The sequence below is a fragment of the Scardinius erythrophthalmus genome (assembly GCF_964197995.2).
Source record: "Scardinius erythrophthalmus genome assembly, chromosome: 22".
Classification (NCBI taxonomy): Eukaryota; Metazoa; Chordata; class Actinopteri; order Cypriniformes; family Leuciscidae; genus Scardinius; species Scardinius erythrophthalmus.
In genome coordinates this window covers 2,319,100-2,341,581 of record NC_138242.1, presented here as the reverse complement: position 1 = coordinate 2,341,581, position 22,482 = coordinate 2,319,100, and the positions used below count along the sequence as shown (strand labels likewise).

The window sequence follows — 22,482 nt, the reverse complement described above, 5'->3', positions numbered from 1 at the left end:
TACACACAGAACCACAGTTAAACCACAGCAAGAAGTCGTCTACACACAGAACCACAGTTAAACCTCAGCAAGAAGTCGTCTACACACAGAACCACAGTTAAACCTCAACAAGAAGTCGTCTACACACAGAACCACAGTTAAACCACAGCAAGAAGTCGTCTACACAGAGAACCACAGTTAGACCTCAGCAAGAAGTCGTCTACACACAGAACCACAGTTAAACCACAGCAAGAAGTCGTCTACACACAGAACCACAGTTAGACCACAGCAAGAAGTCGTCTACACACAGAACCACAGTTAGGCCTCAGCAAGAAGTCGTCTACACACAGAACCACAGTTAAACCACAGCAAGAAGTCGTCTACACACAGAACAACGGTTAAACAACAGCAAGAAGTCGTCTACACACAGAACCACAGTTAGGCCTCAGCAAGAAGTCGTCTACACACAGAACCACAGTTAAACCACAGCAAGACGTCGTCTACACACAGAACCACAGTTAAACCTCAGCAAGAAGTCGTCTACACACAGAACCACAGTTAAACCTCAACAAGAAGTCGTCTACACACAGAACCACAGTTAAACCACAGCAAGAAGTCGTCTACACACAGAACCACAGTTAAACCTCAGCAAGAAGTCGTCTACACACAGAACCACAGTTAGACCACAGCAAGAAGTCGTCTACACACAGAACCACAATTAGGCCTCAGCAAGAAGTCGTCTACACACAGAACCACAGTTAAACCTCAACAAGAAGTCGTCTACACACAGAACCACAGTTAAACCACAGCAAGAAGTCGTCTACACACAGAACCACAGTTAGGCCTCAGCAAGAAGTCGTCTACACACAGAACCACAGTTAAACCTCAGCAAGAAGTCGTCTACACACAGAACCACAGTTAAACCTCAGCAAGAAGTCGTCTACACACAAAACAACCACAGTTAAACCTCAGCAAGAAGTCGTCTACACACAGAACCACAGTTAAACCTCAGCAAGAAGTCGTCTACACACAAAAGAACCACAGTTAAACCACAGCAAGAAGTCGTCTACACACAAAACAACCACAGTTAAACCTCAGCAAGAAGTCGTCTACACACAGAACCACAGTTAAACCACAGCAAGAAGTCGTCTACACACAGAACCACAGTTAAACCTCAGCAAGAAGTCGTCTACACACAGAACCACATTTAAACCACAGCAAGAAGTCGTCTACACACAGAACCACAGTTAAACCTCAGCAAGAAGTCGTCTACACACAGAACCACAGTTAAACCTCAGCAAGAAGTCGTCTACACACAGAACCACAGTTAAACCTCAGCAAGAAGTCGTCTACACACAGAACCACAGTTAGACCTCAGCAAGAAGTCGTCTACACACAGAACCACAGTTAAACCTCAGCAAGAAGTCGTCTACACACAGAACCACAGTTAAACCTCAGCAAGAAGTCGTCTACACACAGAACCACAGTTAAACCACAGCAAGAAGTCGTCTACACACAGAACCACAATTAGGCCTCAGCAAGAAGTCGTCTACACACAGAACCACAGTTAAACCTCAACAAGAAGTCGTCTACACACAGAACCACAGTTAAACCACAGCAAGAAGTCGTCTACACACAGAACCACAGTTAGGCCTCAGCAAGAAGTCGTCTACACACAGAACCACAGTTAAACCTCAGCAAGAAGTCGTCTACACACAGAACCACAGTTAAACCTCAGCAAGAAGTCGTCTACACACAAAACAACCACAGTTAAACCTCAGCAAGAAGTCATCTACACACAAAACAACCACAGTTAAACCTCAGCAAGAAGTCGTCTACACACAGAACCACAGTTAAACCTCAGCAAGAAGTCGTCTACACACAAAAGAACCACAGTTAAACCACAGCAAGAAGTCGTCTACACACAAAACAACCACAGTTAAACCTCAGCAAGAAGTCGTCTACACACAGAACCACAGTTAAACCACAGCAAGAAGTCGTCTACACACAGAACCACAGTTAAACCTCAGCAAGAAGTCGTCTACACACAGAACCACAGTTAAACCACAGCAAGAAGTCGTCTACACAGAGAACCACAGTTAAACCACAGCAAGAAGTCGTCTACACACAGAACCACAGTTAAACCTCAGCAAGAAGTCGTCTACACAGAGAACCACAGTTAAACCACAGCAAGAAGTCGTCTACACAGAACCACAGTTAAACCTCAGCAAGAAGTCGTCTACACACAGAACCACAGTTAAACCTCAGCAAGAAGTCGTCTACACACAGACCCACAGTTAAACCTCAGCAAGAAGTCGTCTACACACAGAACCACAGTTAGACCACAGCAAGAAGTCGTCTACACACAGAACCACAGTTAGACCTCAGCAAGAAGTCGTCTACACACAGAACCACAGTTAAACCTCAGCAAGAAGTCGTCTACACAGAGAACCACAGTTAAACCACAGCAAGAAGTCGTCTACACAGAGAACCACAGTTAAACCTCAGCAAGAAGTCGTCTACACACAGAACCACAGTTAAACCTCAGCAAGAAGTCGTCTACACAGAGAACCACAGTTAAACCTCAGCAAGAAGTCGTCTACACACAGAACCACAGTTAAACCTCAGCAAGAAGTCGTCTACACACAGAACCACATTTAAACCTCAGCAAGAAGTCGTCTACACACAGAACCACAGTTAAACCTCAGCAAGAAGTCGTCTACACACAGAACCACAGTTAAACCACAGCAAGAAGTCGTCTACACAGAGAACCACAGTTAGACCACAGCAAGAAGTCGTCTACACACAGAACCACAGTTAAACCTCAGCAAGAAGTCGTCTACACACAGAACCACAGTTAAACCTCAGCAAGAAGTCGTCTACACACAGAACCACAGTTAGACCTCAGCAAGAAGTCGTCTACACACAGAACCACAGTTAAACCACAGCAAGAAGTCGTCTACACACAGAACCACAGTTAGACCTCAGCAAGAAGTCGTCTACACACAGAACCACAGTTAAACCTCAGCAAGAAGTCGTCTACACACAGAACCACAGTTAAACCTCAGCAAGAAGTCGTCTACACACAGAACCACATTTAAACCACAGCAAGAAGTCGTCTACACACAGAACAACGGTTAAACCTCAGCAAGAAGTCGTCTACACACAGAACCACAGTTAGGCCTCAGCAAGAAGTCGTCTACACACAGAACCACAGTTAAACCTCAGCAAGAAGTCGTCTACACACAGAACCACAGTTAAACCACAGCAAGAAGTCGTCTACACACAGAACCACAGTTAAACCTCAGCAAGAAGTCGTCTACACACAGAACCACAGTTAAACCACAGCAAGAAGTCGTCTACACACAGAGAACCACAGTTAAACCTCAGCAAGAAGTCGTCTACACACAGAACCACAGTTAAACCTCAGCAAGAAGTCGTCTACACACAGAACACCAGTTAAACCACAGCAAGAAGTCGTCTACACACAAAACAACCACAGTTAAACCTCAGCAAGAAGTCGTCTACACACAGAACAACGGTTAAACCACAGCAAGAAGTCGTCTACACACAGAACCACAGTTAAACCTCAGCAAGAAGTCGTCTACACACAGAACCACAGTTAAACCTCAGCAAGAAGTCGTCTACACACAGAACACCAGTTAAACCACAGCAAGAAGTCGTCTACACACAAAACAACCACAGTTAAACCACAGCAAGAAGTCGTCTACACACAAAACAACCACAGTTAAACCACAGCAAGAAGTCGTCTACACACAAAACAACCACAGTTAAACCTCAGCAAGAAGTCGTCTACACACAGAACCACAGTTAAACCACAGCAAGAAGTCGTCTACACACAGAACCACAGTTAAACCACAGCAAGAAGTCGTCTACACACAGAACCACAGTTAGACCTCAGCAAGAAGTCGTCTACACACAGAACCACAGTTAAACCTCAGCAAGAAGTCGTCTACACACAGAACCACAGTTAAACCTCAGCAAGAAGTCGTCTACACACAGAACCACATTTAAACCACAGCAAGAAGTCGTCTACACACAGAACAACGGTTAAACCACAGCAAGAAGTCGTCTACACACAGAACCACAGTTAGGCCTCAGCAAGAAGTCGTCTACACACAGAACCACAGTTAAACCACAGCAAGAAGTCGTCTACACACAGAACCACAGTTAAACCTCAGCAAGAAGTCGTCTACACACAGAACCACAGTTAAACCTCAACAAGAAGTCGTCTACACACAGAACCACAGTTAAACCACAGCAAGAAGTCGTCTACACACAGAACCACAGTTAGACCACAGCAAGAAGTCGTCTACACACAGAACCACAGTTAGGCCTCAGCAAGAAGTCGTCTACACACAGAACCACAGTTAAACCACAGCAAGAAGTCGTCTACACACAGAACAACGGTTAAACCACAGCAAGAAGTCGTCTACACACAGAACCACAGTTAGGCCTCAGCAAGAAGTCGTCTACACACAGAACCACAGTTAAACCACAGCAAGAAGTCGTCTACACACAGAACCACAGTTAAACCTCAGCAAGAAGTCGTCTACACACAGTCGTCTACACACAGAACCACAGTTAGGCCTCAGCAAGAAGTCGTCTACACACAGAACCACAGTTAAACCACAGCAAGAAGTCGTCTACACACAGAACCACAGTTAAACCACAGCAAGAAGTCGTCTACACACAGAACCACAGTTAAACCTCAGCAAGAAGTCGTCTACACACAGAACCACAGTTAAACCTCAACAAGAAGTCGTCTACACACAGAACCACAGTTAAACCAGAGCAAGAAGTCGTCTACACACAGAACCACAGTTAAACCACAGCAAGAAGTCGTCTACACACAGAACCACAGTTAAACCTCAGCAAGAAGTCGTCTACACACAGAACCACAGTTAAACCTCAGCAAGAAGTCGTCTACACACAGAACCACAGTTAAACCTCAGCAAGAAGTCGTCTACACACAGAACCACAGTTAAACCTCAGCAAGAAGTCGTCTACACACAGAACCACAGTTAAACCTCAGCAAGAAGTCGTCTACACACAGAACCACAGTTAGACCACAGCAAGAAGTCGTCTACACACAGAACCACAATTAGGCCTCAGCAAGAAGTCGTCTACACACAGAACCACAGTTAAACCTCAACAAGAAGTCGTCTACACACAGAACCACAGTTAAACCACAGCAAGAAGTCGTCTACACACAGAACCACAGTTAGGCCTCAGCAAGAAGTCGTCTACACACAGAACCACAGTTAAACCTCAGCAAGAAGTCGTCTACACACAGAACCACAGTTAAACCTCAGCAAGAAGTCGTCTACACACAGAACCACAGTTAGACCTCAGCAAGAAGTCGTCTACACAGAGAACCACAGTTAGACCACAGCAAGAAGTCGTCTACACAGAGAACCACAGTTAGACCTCAGCAAGAAGTCGTCTACACACAGAACCACAGTTAAACCTCAGCAAGAAGTCGTCTACACACAGAACCACAGTTAAACCTCAGCAAGAAGTCGTCTACACACAAAACAACCACAGTTAAACCTCAGCAAGAAGTCGTCTACACACAGAACCACAGTTAAACCTCAGCAAGAAGTCGTCTACACACAAAAGAACCACAGTTAAACCACAGCAAGAAGTCGTCTACACACAAAACAACCACAGTTAAACCTCAGCAAGAAGTCGTCTACACACAGAACCACAGTTAAACCACAGCAAGAAGTCGTCTACACACAGAACCACAGTTAAACCTCAGCAAGAAGTCGTCTACACACAGAACCACATTTAAACCACAGCAAGAAGTCGTCTACACACAGAACCACAGTTAAACCTCAGCAAGAAGTCGTCTACACACAGAACCACAGTTAAACCTCAGCAAGAAGTCGTCTACACACAGAACCACAGTTAAACCTCAGCAAGAAGTCGTCTACACACAGAACCACAGTTAGACCACAGCAAGAAGTCGTCTACACACAGAACCACAGTTAAACCTCAGCAAGAAGTCGTCTACACACAGAACCACAGTTAGGCCTCAGCAAGAAGTCGTCTACACACAGAACCACAGTTAAACCTCAGCAAGAAGTCGTCTACACACAGAACCACAGTTAAACCTCAGCAAGAAGTCGTCTACACACAAAACAACCACAGTTAAACCTCAGCAAGAAGTCATCTACACACAAAACAACCACAGTTAAACCTCAGCAAGAAGTCGTCTACACACAGAACCACAGTTAAACCTCAGCAAGAAGTCGTCTACACACAAAAGAACCACAGTTAAACCACAGCAAGAAGTCGTCTACACACAAAACAACCACAGTTAAACCTCAGCAAGAAGTCGTCTACACACAGAACCACAGTTAAACCACAGCAAGAAGTCGTCTACACACAGAACCACAGTTAAACCTCAGCAAGAAGTCGTCTACACACAGAACCACAGTTAAACCACAGCAAGAAGTCGTCTACACAGAGAACCACAGTTAAACCACAGCAAGAAGTCGTCTACACACAGAACCACAGTTAAACCTCAGCAAGAAGTCGTCTACACAGAACCACAGTTAAACCTCAGCAAGAAGTCGTCTACACACAGAACCACAGTTAAACCTCAGCAAGAAGTCGTCTACACACAGACCCACAGTTAAACCTCAGCAAGAAGTCGTCTACACACAGAACCACAGTTAGACCACAGCAAGAAGTCGTCTACACACAGAACCACAGTTAGACCTCAGCAAGAAGTCGTCTACACACAGAACCACAGTTAAACCTCAGCAAGAAGTCGTCTACACAGAGAACCACAGTTAAACCACAGCAAGAAGTCGTCTACACAGAGAACCACAGTTAAACCTCAGCAAGAAGTCGTCTACACACAGAACCACAGTTAAACCTCAGCAAGAAGTCGTCTACACAGAGAACCACAGTTAAACCTCAGCAAGAAGTCGTCTACACACAGAACCACAGTTAAACCTCAGCAAGAAGTCGTCTACACACAGAACCACATTTAAACCTCAGCAAGAAGTCGTCTACACACAGAACCACAGTTAAACCTCAGCAAGAAGTCGTCTACACACAGAACCACAGTTAAACCACAGCAAGAAGTCGTCTACACAGAGAACCACAGTTAGACCACAGCAAGAAGTCGTCTACACACAGAACCACAGTTAAACCTCAGCAAGAAGTCGTCTACACACAGAACCACAGTTAAACCTCAGCAAGAAGTCGTCTACACACAGAACCACAGTTAGACCTCAGCAAGAAGTCGTCTACACACAGAACCACAGTTAGACCACAGCAAGAAGTCGTCTACACACAAAACAACGGTTAAACCACAGCAAGAAGTCGTCTACACACAGAACCACAGTTAAACCACAGCAAGAAGTCGTCTACACACAGAACCACAGTTAAACCACAGCAAGAAGTCGTCTACACACAGAACAACGGTTAAACCACAGGCAGGGACAATCTGGTGAATCGAATTTCTATATTTTCTATTTGTAGTTATTTTGTTGTTTATTTCAGACAGAAGCTATAAGAGTTTACGTTGAATTAAATGCCAGACACAGTTTATTGTGTAACCAAAATGCGAAATAACACAAGGAAATAGACATATAAATAAGAACTTTATGCATTGTGTGGAACTTTTAATTGTAAACAAGCCACTGGGACTCTTATTTTGAAATGACTATGCTTTACTATTACAAACTGTTTATTCGAAAAGATGAGAGAGATCAAATATGATTCATATGATTATATGATTAATAACCCTAGGAAGAATTTCATTTCAACACAAATTTGAGCCGTTAACGTCTTTACTCACACAGCAGAAAGAGTGAGTTGGGTTTGGTGTGGAAGTCGGGGAAGTAGAGCCACTTGATGACGTTGGAGTCCATGCTGGACGACGGGCTTCTCCACGGATAATCTGAACCAAAGCAGACACAGACAGAAATACAGTCATGGTCATCTTCAAGACCCAATTTTTTTTTTTTTTTAAGTATATATTTATTGAACATTTTTTGTGCAAAGCATGGTAAAACATATATTCACAGGAAGTACCAATAAAAATATCCATCACAATCTCCTGTGATGAGGGCGGGGCTTTAACCTGTCACTCACATGAGATCAGCGAATAGCAAACCACTACCATCCAATCAATTCCCATGGACACAATCAAGTTCTTGTTCCTGAAGCGTTTCACTCGGATATACAACATAATCAGGGTTTGAAATTTTATTTTTCTCTCACGGCCAATTTGGCTTCTAAATTTTGAAGTTACCGGCCATTCAGAGCTTCCACTAACCAAAAAATTTAAATAAAAATAAAAAAAGGAAAGAAATGAACCATCTTAACTACGTCACAGCTTATATATACTGTATATATATATATATATATATATATATATATATATATATATATATATATATATATATATCTTATTTCAAGTTTTTTGTTACCTGCCACAGTTGATTTCTACTCGCATTTAGCGAGTGTTAATTTCAAACCGTGGACACAACAGAGAATAAAGGACTGTCTCAGTTAAAGCACACCTGATCACTCACTCACCTGTGCAGGCGGCGGGAGGGATGCCGATGCACATCAGGTACTGGAAGGAAAGCATGAAGGCCAGGAAACAGCAATACTTGGACCAGACGTGAGCGATGGCTTTCCTCCGACGCTGAAACATCACCGCTATCAGACCGAGCGCGTGCAGCATGGCATAGAAATCCATCCGCTGGCCAATCACATTCACCGCTAGCAGAAAACAGGTCTGGAGCAGCAACATGCAGACAAGCTTTTCAAATTAGGATAATAATGGGTATCAGTCAAGTCAAGTCACATTCATTTACATAGCGCTTTTAACAATATAGATTGTTTCAAAGCAGCTTTACAGTGATAATAGGAGATTACAGTAACAGATATTGTTTTGGCTTTACAGCAGCTCTAGAATAAAGTTATTGTCCAGCTAAAGTTAGTTTTGATTGATTCACTTCCGTTGCAAAGATCACTACACACACAAATTAAATAAAAAAACGATTTTGCCAAGTAGGACATGTTGCTGGATCAATCAAACATAAGCCGCGTTTCCATTACCCTTCAAACTGCGCAAATTGAAATTGCGAATTAAAAATACGCCCAATGGAAACACGTCAATTTCGCAAAAACTCCCATATATTGCAAAAAAGTTTTTACGATCGCATGAGGAGGATTTTCAGGCAGTTCAAAAAAGGAATATTTTGCAAAACTGCAATGGATCGCATAACATCGGTTCATGGAAACAGTGTCATTTCACAATAGTTTTTATCGACATTTAGAAAATATCGCAAAAGTTTTGCGCAAATCTGTAATGGAAACGCGGCTATAGTCCGAACCCTCAATGCAACCCCCCTAAATGTAAGATTCTATTTCAAATAAATGCTCTTCTTTTGGACTTTCTATTCATCAAAGAATCCTGAAAAATAAAATGCATCAGTTTCCACAAAAATATGAGCTGTTTCCAACATTGATAATAATCATGAATGTTTCTTGAGCATCAAATCATCATATTAGAGTGATTTCTGAAGGATCATGTGACACTGAAGACTGGAGTAATGATGCTGAACATTCAGCTTTGATCACAGGAATAAATTACACTTTACTATATATTCACATAGAGAACAGCTGATTTACATTATAATAATATTTCACTGTTTTTGCTTTATTTCTGATTAAATAAATGCAGACTTGATGAGCAAAGGAGACTTCTGTCATAAAAAAATCTTACAGACCGCAAACTTTTAAAAGGTAGTGTATTTACTCACTGATTAGCATAATGATGGAATTACCTCAAGACCAAATTTGTAGAAAAAGTAGTTGATGAAATATTTGGCGCAGTTGACGATGCCGTCGTCCAGATGTTGCCGTGTGATGTTGTGAAAAATGGTTCTTGTGACTGGAGGCGTGAGGTTGCTTTTCATTCGGTAGAAATCCTGGTGACGGTAAATTGTCACCTCAAACGCCAAGAGGGCCAGCATCAGTAAATTATTCTGTGTGGGGGGGAAAAGGTTAAGGACATTAAGGACGATTGCAGGTTAAAAGTGAAGTATAGTTTATGCAGAATTACAAAAATACAAAATGCAAACCCAAACCTGAGCAGAGACTCTTAATGTTTATATGGTTCCACGTGACAGCCCCATATAGGCTGAGCTATGCAGTCGGTACTGGATACAGAATTGACTAGTTCATCTTTTGAATCTTCGGGTTCGAGTCATTCGTTCATCACGTGACAAAAGACTGAAAGACTCAGAAGAATCAGACCCGTAGACTAGAGAGGTGAACTAATCATTTTCTGTGTCCAGTACAGAACCCATAGGAGGTTGCGCATGCGCGGTCAACACAAAATGAACAAATCACTCTCTGAGACGACTCGGTAGTCCTGAGTCATATTAAAGATTCTTTCAAAATGAACGAATCGTTCATGACTGACCCATCACTAGTTGTTGGTTGAGCACGAACGATGTAGAGTGAAGTATGGTTTACATGAATACACGGGTGATCGATTAACTTCTGATGTGTGTCTTTGACTGTGTGTACGTACCCTCAGGTTCTCCAGTAATGGAGAGAACTTTCTGAGTCCGATCCAGTTGGCCGGGTCCACGGGGCCGCTGTAGAGAAGAGACTTGGCCATATCCAACCTCTGCGCCTCGGTGTAGTTATCAGGCTTCAGGAGAGAACCAGACACTGGCTCGTTTACATGCACAACTTCTGTTTCAGTCGGACTGAATTTATTCTGATTGATGAATCTGAATGTAGTGTTTACATGAACGCTAAACATGTGATCGGGTTGATGTGTGCGTTTATATGTCACAAGCTTCAAATCGGAATATATATTTTTGACATGCGCACACTGCACGAATATGAGTTTCTCGCTGTTTGCACATAATAACCATTCTCCTACATCGGTTCTTTATTTGTTTTAAACATCAGACTTGATATTTATCCAGTTGGAGACGATTAACACATGAGCCGTTGTGCCGCTGCTTATATTGATCACGCAGTAAAAATGCCCAAAACCAGTCGTCTGTGGATGAGAAAAACCAGCACTAGTGGGCCGTTGTCCTGCTCCACTTCACAGACGCAGGGAAAGGAGGATTATAGGAGGACGGGACACTCATTTATACCACACTTTATTCAACAGAAACAACAGCTCGTTCAGCGCGTCACACGTCTTTACGCTATTTCTACATCATTACGCTATTTCTACGTCATTACGCTATTTCAACTTCATTCTGCTATTTCAACTTCATTGCGCTATTTCTACGTAATTACGCTATTTCTACGTCATTATGCTATTTCTACGTCATTACGCTATTTCAACTTCATTGCGCTATTTCTACGCCATTACGCTATTTCAACTTCATTGCGCTATTTCTACGTCATTACGCTATTTCTACGTCATTACGCTATTTCAACTTCATTGCGCTATTTCTATGCCATTACGCTATTTCAACTTCATTGCGCTATTTCTACGTCATTACGCTATTTCTACGTCATTACGCTATTTCAACTTCATTGCGCTATTTCTACGTCATTACGCTATTTCAACTTCATTGCGCTATTTCTGTCATTACGCTATTTCTACGACATTACGCTATTTCTACGTCATTACGCTATTTCTACGTCATTACGCTATTTCTACATCATTACGCTTTTTCTACGTCATTACGCTATTTCTACGTCATTATGCTATTTCAACTTCATTACGCTATTTCAACTTCTTGCGCTATTCCAACTTCATTGCGCTATTTGTACGTCATTAAGCTATTTCTACGTCATTACGCTATTTCTACGTCATTGCGCTATTTCTACGTCATTGCGTTATTTCTATGTAATTACGCTATTTCTACGTCATTGCGCTATTTCTACGTCATTACGCTATTTCTACGTCATAACGCTATTTCTACGTCATTACGCTATTTCAACGTCATTACGCTATTTCTACGTCATTACACTATTTCTACATCATTACACTATTTCAACTTCATTACGCTATTTCAACTTCATTACGCTATTTCAACTTCATTGCGCTATTTCTACGTCATTACGCTATTTCTACGTCATTACGCTATTTCAACTTCTTTACGCTATTTCTACGTCATTACGCTATTTCTACGTCATTACGCTATTTCTACATCATTACGCTATTTCAATGTCATTACGTTATTTCAACGTCATTACGTCGTTCTACGTCGTTTTCAATCCGATCAAGTGTTTACATGTTCTGTCGATTGGATTAAAAAAGAAATAAACAACCCTTTCAATTCGATCGAAATTTAATTCGGATAATTCAGCTCAGTCGGATCGGTTAAGGCGTTTACATGTAGGCTTTTAGTCCGATTGAGCCGTCAATCCCATTACTAACGGATTATTTGCATGTAAACGTAGCCAATGAGAATGAGCATTTCCACTTCACGCGTGTACTGAGGGGTGCAAGTGTCTCACCATACTGCAGGTTTTTGAGTATGTGGAAGGGTTAATGGAGGTGAGCTGGTACAGCATCTTGCAGACGATGATGACGCAGGTCCACACGGTACACACACTCGACGCCAGCGATCTGAACTGGCTGAACGGCAGAGCGAAGGCCCAGCTCACCAGGAACACGTAGTTAAACAGCGACACCTGAGAACGACACGTTTCTGCTGATGATCAACCCTTTACACACTACAGAATAGCCTCTGACTAATAAAAACATGTTAAATATATGAATGTACATTTTGTCATTTCTTTTTGAAAAAAAAAAAAATCATAATAAAAAAAACAAGAAAGAATAGCAATTACAGCCATTTATATGATATCAATAGAAATAGTGAGCTGTAAAGACGGTAAGTGAAAAATCAGAGCGTTCAAGTTTAAGTACAGTAAGTGAAAATATATCTGTGCTAAACTTATTCTTAGCCCCCAACTCACTGGCAAGTGAAATATAACAGGTTATTAGCCAATGGCTAATGATAGACATTATTAAGTCATATATGCGAGTGATTTACTCGCAATATAGAGAGTTGATGATGCAAAACTTGGCAGATGTTGCAGGTTTTTGGCTGGTCTGACATGGTCTACCAACTTACTTGACCAAGGTGGTTCCTGTACATGTTTTAAAGGGATAGTTCACCCAAAAATTTTAATTAGCCCATGATTTACTCACCCTGAAGTCATCCTAGGTGTATATGACTCTTCTTTCAGACGAATACAATCAGAGTTATATTAAAAAATGTCCTGGCTCTTCCAGCCATACGCATCGACTTGCGGCAAAAGAGTAACACTTGAACTTGACGCACAACGTAAAATATGGATATTTTTCTTACATAAACGCATTGCTTCACTTCAGAAGGCCTTTATAACCCCCCCCCCCCCCCCCCCCCCCCCTAATTTTTATTTTTGAGTGAACTATCCTTTCAGAGCACTTTTTGCACTGCTTTGTGGTGTTCACCTCTTTGACTGAGACCCAGATGATGTAGGAGGAGACGATCTTGATGATGTGGAGCTCCAGGATCCACCAGATGAAGAGCTGAAGCTTCTGCACGTACTCCAGGAACTTCAGGAACAACACCGTCAGACGCTCCACCACCAGATGCCACTTATTCCTCAGCTCTTCACAAGAGAAACAAACATGCATTGTTTAAGATTATGCATAGTACTAGAAGACCACAAAAAAGTAACAAGTCAAGACCACATCAGTTTTGATTTTAAAAAATTAAAAAAATGTAAATAAGTTTTAAAAATTCAGGATCAGGGCTTGACATTAACACCCGCCAATCACCCAAAAGCGTGTGTATTTCAGCAGTGGCGTGTAATGCAGTCACTCGTACGTCTCTTTGGTAGGTTGAATTTTATATATACAGTAATTTATACATTTTTCAATTGTAGACTTTTAAAAAGGCATCTGAAATAATAAACTAAGTGCAATATAGTGTTGTCAAAAATATAGATTTTTGATACATATCGATACTGAAATATCAAAATAGATAAACGATACCAGCTGTTCTTTCTCTCCGACAGCAAGTTACACACAACCCCGCCTTCTCCTCACTCACTCGATTAATTTGCTCCAGATGAGTATTGTTGGTGTTATAGGGCTTGTATTTCAGCATGGGATTGTGCATATTGCGCATAATTTCACTCATCCCTGCAGATTTAGTGCTCACACCCAAAGTACACGCACATAAAGCCACCTCTCAGAACTAAATTGAGTTATTTTTCACTGCTTATTGCGCTTGAACAGACAAATACATAAAAAATAATGTCAAAATGCCAGTCTCGGCGAGTATTCACGTAAACACTATGGCGGAAAAATCAATGCCAATAATAAACGAGCGCACAACTGATGCGGGCGCGCGCGGTAAATGACATACGCGAGAGGATAACAGATCTACACGCGAAGAAACGGGAACTCGCGAGCTCATTCAAACCCTGCGCGCGCGCATGACATCATCTCTGCACGCAATACAAGCCCTCTCGCGCGCGCATGATCATTCCCCACGCGCTCGCGCTTGATCTGCTCTCGCCTGCTGCTTTTGCTCGCTCGAACAGTTTTATTTTTGGCAGTCGAGGGGCGGGACTTACTGTTTTAATAACCTCAAATGTCATTGGTTACTTTTCCCCTTTTCCAGAAGTCAGTTGCGATTGGACGCCTGTCCAATGACTCGTAATTCTATTAAATGTAAAAGGGATTCTGGCTTCTCAAGTTAAGATACAGTACACAGCATAAATGATTACACCCCTCTGAAACCCAAACAAATTCAGATTTTTTTCTTTATCTAAGAATTTATTTATTTATTTTTTTTTAAGATATGTTATGTTCAGATGGGGTGTAATCATTTATACTGTGTACTGTACTTGCCTCATACTTTCTCTTATTAGGTTATTAGCTTACAAAAAGTTAGATGGTTAAGATCACTATATAATATTTTAATATCTAATTTGCTGTGTTTAATGATTTGCTGGGTTTAATTTTGTTCCTCTATATTTTGTAGCAAATTCTGAAAAGGCATTTGTAAGCTAATTCATGCTGTGTACTGTATCTTAACTTGAGAAGCCAGAACCCCTTTTGCATTTAATAGAAAACATAATTAACCACTTATATTACCTAAAAATTTATAAAAGATTTGGTCAATTTGCAATGCTAATAACCATGGAAATGCGTCATAGTCTGTAGCCTAAATATCTTTTAACGACACACTGCAATAAGATTTTCTGTTAATAAAGTAGCCTATCTGGTAAGAATCTATTCTATATTAACAATGCATTAAATCACATTACACATTAATAAACCACAATAAATAAAACAAATGAAGTGATTCATGTCTCAAGTCAAGTGAATTACGAGTCATTGGACAGGCGTCCAATCGCAACTGACTTCTGGAAAAGGGGAAAAGTAACCAATGACATTTGAGGTTATTAAAACAGTAAGTCCCGCCCCTCGACTGCCAAAAAAAAAATTGTTCGCGCGAGCAAAAGCAGCAGGCGAGAGCAGATCAAGCGCGAGCGCGTGGGGAATGATCATGCGTGCGCGAGAGGGCTTGTATTGCGTGCAGAGATGATGTCATGCGCGCGCGCAGGGTTTGAATGAGCTCGCGAGTTCCCGTTTCTTCGCGTGTAGATCTGTTATCCTCTCGCGTATGTCATTTACCGCGCGCGCCCGCATCAGTTGTGCGCTCGTTTATTATTGCCATTGATTTTTCGCCATAAAAAAAGTTTTAAGTGAACGTAAACAGTTGAGAAAAAAACGCACGTGTAACAGTATATGGATCCGTGCATCAGGTCTTAAAGTGACAGCAGCCTAATAAACCTGCTGCCAAATTATGAGATAGTAATAAAAATAGATATATGGCAGTTTTCCTAATGGTATCACAAGACTGTGGTCAGTGAAAATGCTGAGTGGCTAGAAACTTTGGAAAACCACTGGTGAGCAAAAAAGTTGTATGATTGACTCATCCCAAGATTAAGATTCAAAATCGCTACTCTGAAAACTGAAAATGCATTCCAATTCGCATACTTATGCACTATTCTAAGCCATTTTATCTATTTCAAATAGTGTGTTCCTACCAAAAAAATTCAACAATAAATAGTGCACTTTAAATACCCAGATGATGCACTTCACGTTTATGTACAAAAAAAAACCTAAAAACACAGCTTTAAATTTGCAGCGGAAGAAGAGAAGCTGTTAGACTTCAACATCGAACCACAAAAACACTGAACGACAAAAACTCATACACCAGACGGGAAAGTACATAGTGCATAGTATAGGTGCAAAGTGTATAATGAATGCATCATTTGGGACACAACTTGAGTAGATATTGATAACTAAAACGTTTTTTTTTTTTTTTTCATTAACTAAAATCAAGCGGAAATAAAATGAAATTTTAATATTAGATGAAAACGAAAACGAAATTAAAAAGCACTCAAATTAAAATATTAATAAATACTACAATAGTATAAAAAAACACTAGTAAAGTAATGCAGGTCGGCACTGTGCTTCACATGTGCAGAAAACATCACATCCACGGACATGTTTGTGAAGGCGAGGGATCTCTTTCAGCTGTCAGCTGTTTCCAGGACTATCAGGAAAATAATGTCCCTGTACACAGCAACACTCACAGAGCCATCCGTCAACATTACGACACAGGAGCCGAGCTCAGACATCTCAGGGAGCTCCACAAAACAGCCAATAATGGGTAAAATATTTCCAATCTCGAAACGGCCATAAAACACCGACACCCGGGGATGAATCACAGCGACATGCTTTTGACGTGTTTATGAAATACATAAAGCACGAGTGTTTGAGTAACTACACTTTAAAAAGCCAAAGTTTGACCTGTTGTGGAATGTGTATCTCCATACACAGAAACACAGCTGCTACACACTAAATAATAATAATGCACACAAAAGAATAAAAACATAAATTAGCTCTTTTGACTATAGAGAGAAATGTTTGGAAATCAAATGCTTATTTCCCTTTCTGAAAAACGTTGTAAGTATATAGTCTTTATTCAGTCGAGTTATAAGCAGGAATTTAATACGCCGGTGTGAAAGACAGCACATCGGCTCTTCCTTAAGCCCGACTGTAAAAGTGTTTACACATTAAACAAGTCTAGACATATTTATCCCGCTCTGTTTACTCTGTCCTGCCCCGTCAGGCCAATAAAAGCCTCTTCCAGTTGTATTGCTACAGTGAGAGCAAACAATATAAATTCAGATTTTTATAGTGCGTTTCATTCAAGCCAGGATATAAAGTATTATTTGGTCTTGTAATTTAATTTAATATGTTTAAAGGGCACCATCTGCAGGGATATGCTCTGGTTTCACTGCACTATGTTAAATGAACATGAATATCTATAAAAGGTTTATTTTCTTATTTTAAAGAGCTCTTTCACAAAGTCTTGTTTTTGATCTCTACTAGAATTGGACTCTACTATTGATTATTCTCCTCATATTCTCCATTGTTGCGGCTCCTCTCTTCCCAGTCTGTCAGTAATGCTCTGTTTACTTCCTGTCTCTATGAAGCCCCTCCTTCTGAAAAGCACACTGTGCTCTGATTGGTCGGCTGGAGCAGTGTGTTGTGATTGGTCGAGCGCTTCGAGTGTGTTTGGGAAATGTCCCGCCCCTTACCATAACCGCCAGTTTAACACACTACTGACTAACTCAACCAGGCCCCGCCCCTTTATTCTGCGTATGAATTATTATAATGAGGAATACTGTGACGTGTTCGTTCCCGGAAGAAACTCAAGACTACAATGGAGGCGTTTCAGGAGTTCAGGAACACTGACTCTGATATAGAGAAGAACTGGAGCTTTGCAGAGCTTTTTCATGCTCAAACAGCAACATCATACACTAAAGAAAGATGAACATGGGAAAAATTAGATTTTTACGGATCTCTAACTGGTCACTAATGCTGTGTAACATGACCTGATGGTAACTGCACTTCCGCGAAGGTCAAACTACCTGATCCCTGGTCTGGCACCGGATCCGGCATCATCTGGCAGGTGTAGCTTTCAGGAATGACGTGCGGCTCAGACTTCTCCTCCTCCTCATCCATTTGTTTGAGATCATCCTCCTCCTCTTTCTCCAGGTCCACTGTCTCCTCGTCCTCCGCCTGGCTCACGGTGGAGCCGAGCGTGGGTTTGACCATGGAGATATCCGCCAGACTGCCGTCCAGATGCACCAGCCTGAAAATCAAGCACAATCATCTGTTTAATCGTGAATGATGGAACTATGCACTGATTCACAATCATGTTTTCCCAATTAAAAACAAAAAAGCTGAGAGAAAAAAGTATTGAACAGTATTTTGTTTTTTGCAACGGATCAACAGAAATAAAGACTGAAAAAATATCTCTAAAAAGTAAGTAACAAAGACAGGATTCATAAATTATATTTATATTATCATTTTATTTTAATTTTGATATTATTTATTGTATTATGATTATATTAGCATTACCATTATATTATTAATAATGATAATAAATCATTTTGATGTTATTAGATAATTAAACCCTCCAGAATAATAACAATAAGAAGAAACTATTATTATTATTATATTATAATTTACAATACTATTATACATTTTTACATATAAATAAGTACATAAAGTACATATTGATAATTTTCACAGCATTAAGTGTTAACACTTTATTGTACAGTGTCATTGTTACATATGTTACATGTACTTACCATAGTAATAACAGTAAATTAGGCATTATTACATGCAACTAACCCTCAACCAAACCCTAACCCTATAGTAAGTACATGTAGTTCATTAATATTACAGTACTTAAATATATAATTACACTGTAACAATGACACCTTAAAATAAAATGTAACCCATTAAACTAAATCATATAGGCCTTTTGTATTATATATTTTTTTAATTATATTATATACAATGCTAAGTAAAAACATTAGTTACATAAAAAAACTGACATGAAAAAGTGACATATAAAAACATAATTAAATAATTAGTGCATGTATTTGTATGACAATTAATTGTAACATTAATTGTGACAGGCCTAATGATGATATCAAAACTGAGTCAAACATGCACATTATCAGAAGATCTGTTTTTCAGCAACTCATTGACCCCTAAAATATGACGCTAAAGCTTCCAGCGTCACAGGAATGCTTTAAAAGCAACATTGTTAATTTCCTGGAGTCTGAGTCCAGATCTCAGTCCAACTGGGAATGTGTTGCTGGACTTGAAAACGGCTGTCAACTCACAATCTCCAGTCTGAGCTTGAGCAGCTCTGGAAAGAAGAGCGGGAACACAACGGCAGTGGCCAGACGTGCACAAAATGTTTAAAAAATGATTTAATATTCCTCATTTGCATAATTAATGCGCATAATAAAGGGGCGGGGCCTGGTTGAGTTAGTTAGTAGTGTGTTAAACTGGCGGTTATGGTAAGGGGCGGGACATTTCCCAAACACACTCGAAGCGCTCGAACAATCACAACACACTGCTCCAGCCGACCAATCAGAGCACAGTGTGCTTTTCAGAGGGAGGGGCTTCATAGAGACAGGAAGTAAACAGGGGTGTGTTTCCCGAAAGCATCGTTAGCCAACTATGTTCGCAAGTTCTGTCGTTATCAGCAGTTCAACGAGTCGGTGTTTCCCGAAATCAGTTCTAACGAACATTCGCAAACAGCATCGCAGAGTTGTGTGTTTGGAGCGACAGATCTAGACCTGTGGTTAGAAGAAGAGTGTCTAGTTTGCATGACATGTGGACTCAATAAATCCTGATCTTGAGCAAAATAAGCAAGCTGACATTCAGTACGACCTGTGTCTTTAATTTAGAATACATACAAATGTCATTTACGTCTTTTCAAGTATTGTACGACGCCCGTCCAACACTTTAACGTTGTGACGTGAACGAGCGCGACTGTACCTGGAGATCGTGCTCTTCTGCTTGTCGGCCACAGATTTGATGTCGGTGAGCTCCAGGAACCGCTCGTGGAAGTAGTGCAGATGTAGGATACACACCAGCAGGAACGAAGTGGGAATGAAGATGCGCGTGAACAGAGCCGGAACCGAGAACTTCTCCAGACCGAGATCTTCCAGCCTGCAGACCACGAGCTCAGTTATCACACCAGAGTCTGACATATCGTAAACACATCAGACCGTGCATCATCAATGCACAAATATTAGTCCATGTACAGTCAAACCAAAAATCATTCAGACACCAGATATCATTTTTGATATTGTTTCACTAGTGTGTGCAGGACACTATAGTTCATTTATGTAAGTGAGGAGAGCAAACTAAACTGTGACATATTATACCCAATAATTCTTCATACAGAGACTACCAGTGACATTAATACAAATGTGGGAGCAAAAATGATTGGGACACTTTGAGCTGATCATGTTCTGCTGAAGTGTGTTTTCTTTAATTGCTAATGCTCTTTTTACACACAAACTGAACACAATGAAGCATTGCTTGGTGATTGGTTGAGCTAAACTGGTATTATCTAATTGTGTAGTTAAATTTAACAGCTGACAGATATTCAACATAATTCATGTGTGAGACAGTCTAACAGAAGGACGGACAAAACCAGTCAAACATCAACTGAGTTCTGCTCATGTTTTATCACCATTTTCTAAACTATAGCGAATAAACTGTGATGATGTGAGAGATGTTGAAGGAGTCTGAATAAATGTATGTTTGACTGTAGAAGATGTCTTAAATGCATACTTCTCTCTGCTCATGCCAGTCATGTTGGACCACACATGTATGGAGGACTCGAACTGGAAAGTGTAGACCAGAATAAGCACCAGCATGGTGTAAACCACCACCGACATCCAGAAGTACTTCAGCATCCATCGCCACCTCTCATAGTGCAACTGCAACAAGAGTCGCACGGTATATCAGCTGACTTTAACTATATGATATATGTGCAGCTACAGACACACAGGAGAGTAGATGGGGGGGGGGGATACAAAAACAAATGGACAAACATAAAACAAACAAATGACACAAACCAAAAAAAAAACTGAGAGATGATACAGTAAGAGTAGACAACTGACAGTAGACAAACGGACGATAAAGAAACAAAAACAAATAGATGACAGACAAAGACAAGGCAAACAAACAAATGGATGAACAAAACAAACAAAAACCAGATGGATGATAAACAAAAACCAAACCGATGAGACAAACAAATGGACGATAAACAAACAAAAAATAAGTTAGAAAAACAAAAACAAAAATATGACAGACAAACACAAAACAAATGGATGATAAACAAACAAAACAAAAATAGATGACAGACAAACAAAACGAACAAATGGACAATAAACAAACAAAAACAAACAGATGAGGCAAAAAAAATGAAACAAATGAATGATAAACAAACAAAAACAAAAAGATTATAGGCAAACAAAACACTATGGATGATAAACAAACAAACAAACAAACAAACAAACAAAAAAACAATGATGAATACAATCAAAAACAAATAGATGATAGACAAACAAACAAATGAGACAGAAAAAGACAGAAGACGAAACAAAACAAACAAAATATAAAGTAGACATTAAAAAAATCCACATTAATTATAGTCTATTAATTTCTATACTGTTTCTTACTGTCTTTAATTTAAAAGTTTTAAATTTAAATTTTATATTAAGGTACAAATCTTGCATAGTGTGCCTTTAAATGCAGTTATTTGTAAACATTCCAGTGATGATTAATCTATCAGAGAGAGTGTACTAGAGCTCCTGTAGTGTATCAGAGCTGCAGAGCACAACACACACCTGATAAAGTGCTACGCAAAACAGAAACATCATCATGTAAATGATCTTGTACATGACGATGCGTCCCTCAAAGCTAACGAAGAAGAACATCCCTCCACAGATGTAGATCCAGTATTTGTTGAACATGGCCATGACTGTCCGTCCCAACACATCCATCATCTCTCGGTGTCCACCGGCCTCGTGCTCCAGCCCCTCTGCAACACACACACACACACACACACACACACACACACACACACACACACACACACACACACACACACACACACACACACACACACACACACACACACACACACACACACACACACACACACACACACACACAGACACACAGACACACACACACATAGAGCATTAAAATGGTTAACAATATAGCTGATGGAAATGCTAATTATTGATAAAATTGTTTAAAAAACTTTTAAGGAGCTCTAAAAGAATTCTAGAGTTTTTAGAGAATTTTAAAAAACGTTATACACAAATAAAATGTTTAGGTTACAACTGCATCTGTCTCTGAAAACAAATTAGAAGTGATTGATTTGACGTTATTGTTATTTTCAAAGCTTATTAGCACAATGTAATCTCATTATTATTAAAAATAAAATTATTAACCACCAATTATCTCGTTCTAACCGGTAACCTTTTGGAAGGAGACCTCGGAACTCAGAAACCAGATTTGTATATATTTATAATATGTATATTAATATAATT

General features: G+C 40.3%; 1 protein-coding gene across 2 annotated transcripts in view; it reads right to left on the bottom strand.

Annotated features, from left to right (window-relative positions):
* The window catches only part of piezo2a (piezo-type mechanosensitive ion channel component 2a), a 212,844-nt gene that overhangs the window by 70,516 nt on the left and 119,846 nt on the right, over positions 1-22,482 (bottom strand). For both annotated transcript variants that reach the window (XM_081353359.1, XM_081353360.1), the window contains 10 exons: positions 21,772-21,965; positions 20,711-20,859; positions 19,907-20,080; positions 17,974-18,197; positions 13,463-13,623; positions 12,478-12,654; positions 10,574-10,696; positions 9,822-10,022; positions 8,563-8,767; positions 7,820-7,921 (listed from right to left, as the gene is read on the bottom strand). In XM_081353359.1, the coding sequence (XP_081209485.1) occupies positions 7,820-7,921; positions 8,563-8,767; positions 9,822-10,022; positions 10,574-10,696; positions 12,478-12,654; positions 13,463-13,623; positions 17,974-18,197; positions 19,907-20,080; positions 20,711-20,859; positions 21,772-21,965 (1,710 nt within the window). The remainder of the gene's footprint in view (positions 1-7,819; positions 7,922-8,562; positions 8,768-9,821; positions 10,023-10,573; positions 10,697-12,477; positions 12,655-13,462; positions 13,624-17,973; positions 18,198-19,906; positions 20,081-20,710; positions 20,860-21,771; positions 21,966-22,482) is intronic.